General features: G+C 47.5%; 1 protein-coding gene across 2 annotated transcripts in view; it reads right to left on the bottom strand.

Annotated features, from left to right (window-relative positions):
• Nucleotides 1-1,393, bottom strand: part of FOXR1 (forkhead box R1) — a 10,201-nt gene extending 8,808 nt beyond the window's left edge. Inside the window, exon 1 of one of the 2 annotated variants that reach the window (XM_017523472.2) lies at nt 1,114-1,393. In XM_017523472.2, the coding sequence (XP_017378961.1) occupies nt 1,114-1,174 (61 nt within the window). In that variant the 5' untranslated portion in view covers nt 1,175-1,393. The remainder of the gene's footprint in view (nt 1-1,113) is intronic. The other variant, XM_037736782.1, reaches the window with a different exon arrangement.
• Between the last annotated feature and the right edge of the window lie 2,409 nt (nt 1,394-3,802).

Here is a 3,802-nt window from a genome sequence, read left to right as displayed (position 1 = left end):
CGCCCGGCCTCAACAACTCCTTGTTCTACTCTTTCCCCCCTTCTCGCTACTGCACTTGACTAGTCTTAAAAAAAAATAATAAAAAAAAAAAAACAACAATAATCAGAAATAATGAACCAGGCCTAAATTTAGCAACCCAAAACAATAGCTCTCAAAACCAATGAGCGGAGAAAACAGGCGTTAAATGGATTAGGGCTGGTAACGGGAGGGGTGGAGGAAATGGAAGAAGGGGTGGAGACTTAAGGGGCAAAAGGAAGAGTTAAAGCCGGGGGCGGAGGCTCAGGCCTACAATCCCAGCACTTTGGGAGGACGAGATTGGCCTGGACAACAAGGTGAAACCCTGCCTCTACTAAAAATACAAAAATTAACAGGGCGTGGCGGGGCCCGCCTGCAATCCAGGCTACTTGGGAGGCTGAGGCAAATCGCTTGACACGGCGGGGGAGGGGGGAGGGGGAGAGGTTGCAGCGAGCAGAGATGGCGCCACTGCATTCCAGCCTGGGCCTGGGCCACCGAGAGAGACTGCGTATTAAAAAAATAAATTAGAAAAAAAAGAAGAAAATAAAGAGTTAATCCAAGGGCCTTGTAGGCAAAAAGGTACCAGGAATGTGAGGCGTGATTACCTCAACTCTCCACACCTGATTTCCAAAGAAGACAAAACCTAAAAGATCATGATGGTCAACCAAGCATTCGGCAAGTACGGAGAACGTCTAGACGTCAGGCAATATATTAGGAATACAGCCATGGACAAAACGATTAGGCCTGATTTTTTAAGAGACAGAAAAGTAACTGAAATATACAGTAATGGCAAATGGCGACCAGCGCCACGGAGAAAAGACCCAGAAGAGGCCTTGGAACGTTCTAGGAGCCTGGCGAGTGACGTAGAGTTGAAAGCCTCGGTTTTTAGGTGAGACCAGCTGCCCTTGGGGAGCTTCCAATTAAGGCGGGAACGAACCCCCCCAACTCCCAAGTGGAGTTCGCGAGTGGGGGTGGGGCGGGGGCGGAGGCGCTAAGCCTGGGGGCCCTCCCCAAAGCCTTCCCGGGAGGTGGGGGCGAAGGCTGGGGAGCCGCCCCGCCGCCACGCCCAGCCCCCGCCGCACCCCACCCGCTACTCACGTTTCTGCTCGGCTAAGGGGAGGTGAGATGTGGTGAAGGCCAGAAAGAGCTCATTCCCCATGTCCCAGTCCAGCAGTCCCGGGACCTGGCCATGGAGGCTGGCCCAGAAGTCGAGGTGTTGGAGCTTCACGTCCACCTTCCGGGCGGGCAGAGGCGCTGCGACGAGGAGTGGGGGCGTGGAGTGGGGTCGCGGCGGCTGAGGAGCGACCCTCGCAGGCGCCTCCTCAAATGCGCCGGCTCCTATTGAGTGAGCTTGGCGGCAGCTCAGGTGTGGAGGGGCCCTTTTGACGCCTTTTATCTCCTCAGGACCGCTTGGAGGAACGCCTAAGAGGTTCCTCCTCAACCCTGCCCCTTGCATGCTGGGGGTCAAGGACCTGGGGATCCGGAAGGGAGGTACCCCCGAGCATCTTCCGCATCCTCGTTTGCCCAAGCCCCTTGCTCCTTATTTCATTGAAAAGGCGTCATGGTCCAGTGATCGTATTTATTTTTATAGTTTCGCTTTAATGTTAATCCTTTCTACCATAATACTACTAGTAGTTGCTTTCTAGAGTTTCTGAAAGGTTTATGGCTTATCCACGATCACATCTGTAGTAGATGGTGGAGATGGAATTAGATTGGATGGTGGAGATGGAATTAGATTGGATGGTGATTTGATTAAAAAATTGTTTTTTTGGCCGGGGCGGTGGATCATGCCTGTAATCCCAGCACTTTGGGAGGCCGAGGTGGGCGGATCACCTGAGGTCAGGAGTTTGAGACCAGCCTGACCGATGGTGAGACCCCAGTCTCTACTAAAAACACAAAAAGTTAGCTGGGCATGGTAGTGGGCACCTGTAGTCCCAGCTACTTGGGAGGCTGAGGCAGGAGAATCGCTTGATCCTTGACCCCCAGGAGGCGGAGGTTGCAGTGAGCCGAGATCGCACCACTGCACCCCAGCCTGGGGGACAAGAGCGAGACTTTGTCTCAAAGATAAGTAAATAAAATAAAATAAAATAAAAATTGTGTTTTTAAGGCCGGGCGCGGTGGCTCAAGCCTGTAATCCCAGCACTTTGGGAGGCCGAGGCGGGTGGATCACGAGGTCAAGAGATCGAGACCATCCTGGTCAACATGGTGAAACCCCGTCTCTACTAAAAATACAAAAAATTAGCTGGGCATGGTGGCACGTGCCTGTAATCCCAGCTACTCAGGAGGCTGAGGCAGGAGAATTGCCTGAACCCAGGAGGCGGAGGTTGCGGTGAGCCGAGATCGCGCCATTGCACTCCAGCCTGGGTAACAAGAGCGAAACTCCGTCTCAAAAAAAAAAAAAAAAATTGTGTTTTTAATAATTTCAGATTTGCAGAAAAAAATCCCAAGAATTCTAAAAATTCCTCTATACTTTTTCACCCAGATTCACTAATTACACCAATTGTTAATACTTTATCACATTTATATCTTTATTTCCATATATACTGCATATATATTGTTTTGCTTAACGATGTGAGAGTAATTTGCAGACATCATGTACCTTTACCCATACATATTTCTGTATTTCCTAAAACAAGGATTTTTTTTTTTTTTTTAAGATGGGGTTTCACCATGTTGGTCAGGCTGATCTTAAACTCCCGACCTCAGATGATCTGCCCGCCTTGGCCTCCAAAGTGCTTGGATTACAGGCGTGAGCCACTACACCGGGCCGGATATTGTTTTATGTACCCAGAAAATCAGAAATCAGAAAATTTAAGATTGATTCGATGTTATATTTAATATACAGTTATTTCTCAAACTTTACCAATTGTGCCAATGATGTCATTTATATAATTTCTTTTTTTCTGGCCTAGTATCCCTTTCAGCATTATGCAATACATTTAATATTCATGTCTCTTTACTCTCCATTAATCTGGAACAATTTCTCTCTCTCTTTTTTTTTAAGCCAGGCAAATTTAGCAATAGGAGGTTGTATACCAACTTTAGTGACACAAATTTTATTAATAAGTTCTGATAACCCACTACCATTGGACAAGCCATCCTTGCTTTTTTTGTTGTTTTTGAGACAGGGTTTCACTCTGTCACGCAGGCTGGAATGCAGTGATACAATCACAGCTCACTGAAGCTTTGACTTCTCAGGCTCCAACAATCCTCCCACCTTAGCCTCCCGGGTAGCTGGGACCACACAGGTGTGGGAAACCATGTCCAACTCATTTTTGGTAGAGACAGGGTTTTGCCATGTTGCCCAGGCTAGGTCTCAAACTCCTGACCTCAAGTGATCCACCTGCCTCAGCCTCCCAAAGTGCTGTGATTACAGGCATGAGCCACCACACCTGGCCTCTCCTCTGTCTTTATAATCTTTCATAACATTGACATTTTTGAAGAGCACAGGCCATTTACTTTGTAGAATGGCCCTCAGTTTGAGTTTGGCTAATGTCTCCTCATAATTAGAGAATGCATTTTTGACAAGAATGCCACAGAAGTGATTATTCTTTTCTAACTTTTAGGTTCAAGTGTACATGTGCAGGTTTGCTGTGTAAGTAAACTCATGTCACAGGGTTTTGTTGTACAGATTATTTCATCACCTAGGTACTAAACCTAGTACCCAATAGTTATTTTTTTCTGCTCCTCTCCCTCCTTCCATTTTCCACCCTCAAGTAGGCCCCAGTGTCTGTGTGGTTCCCCTCTTTGTGTTCATGAGGTTTTTCTTTCCTTTTTTTTTTTTTTT

This window comes from Cebus imitator, unplaced genomic scaffold (assembly GCF_001604975.1).
Source record: "Cebus imitator isolate Cc_AM_T3 unplaced genomic scaffold, Cebus_imitator-1.0 Scaffold28, whole genome shotgun sequence".
NCBI lineage: Eukaryota > Metazoa > Chordata > Mammalia > Primates > Cebidae > Cebus > Cebus imitator.
Note: the sequence above shows the minus strand (reverse complement) of the source record. Positions and strands in the feature narration are given on the sequence as shown.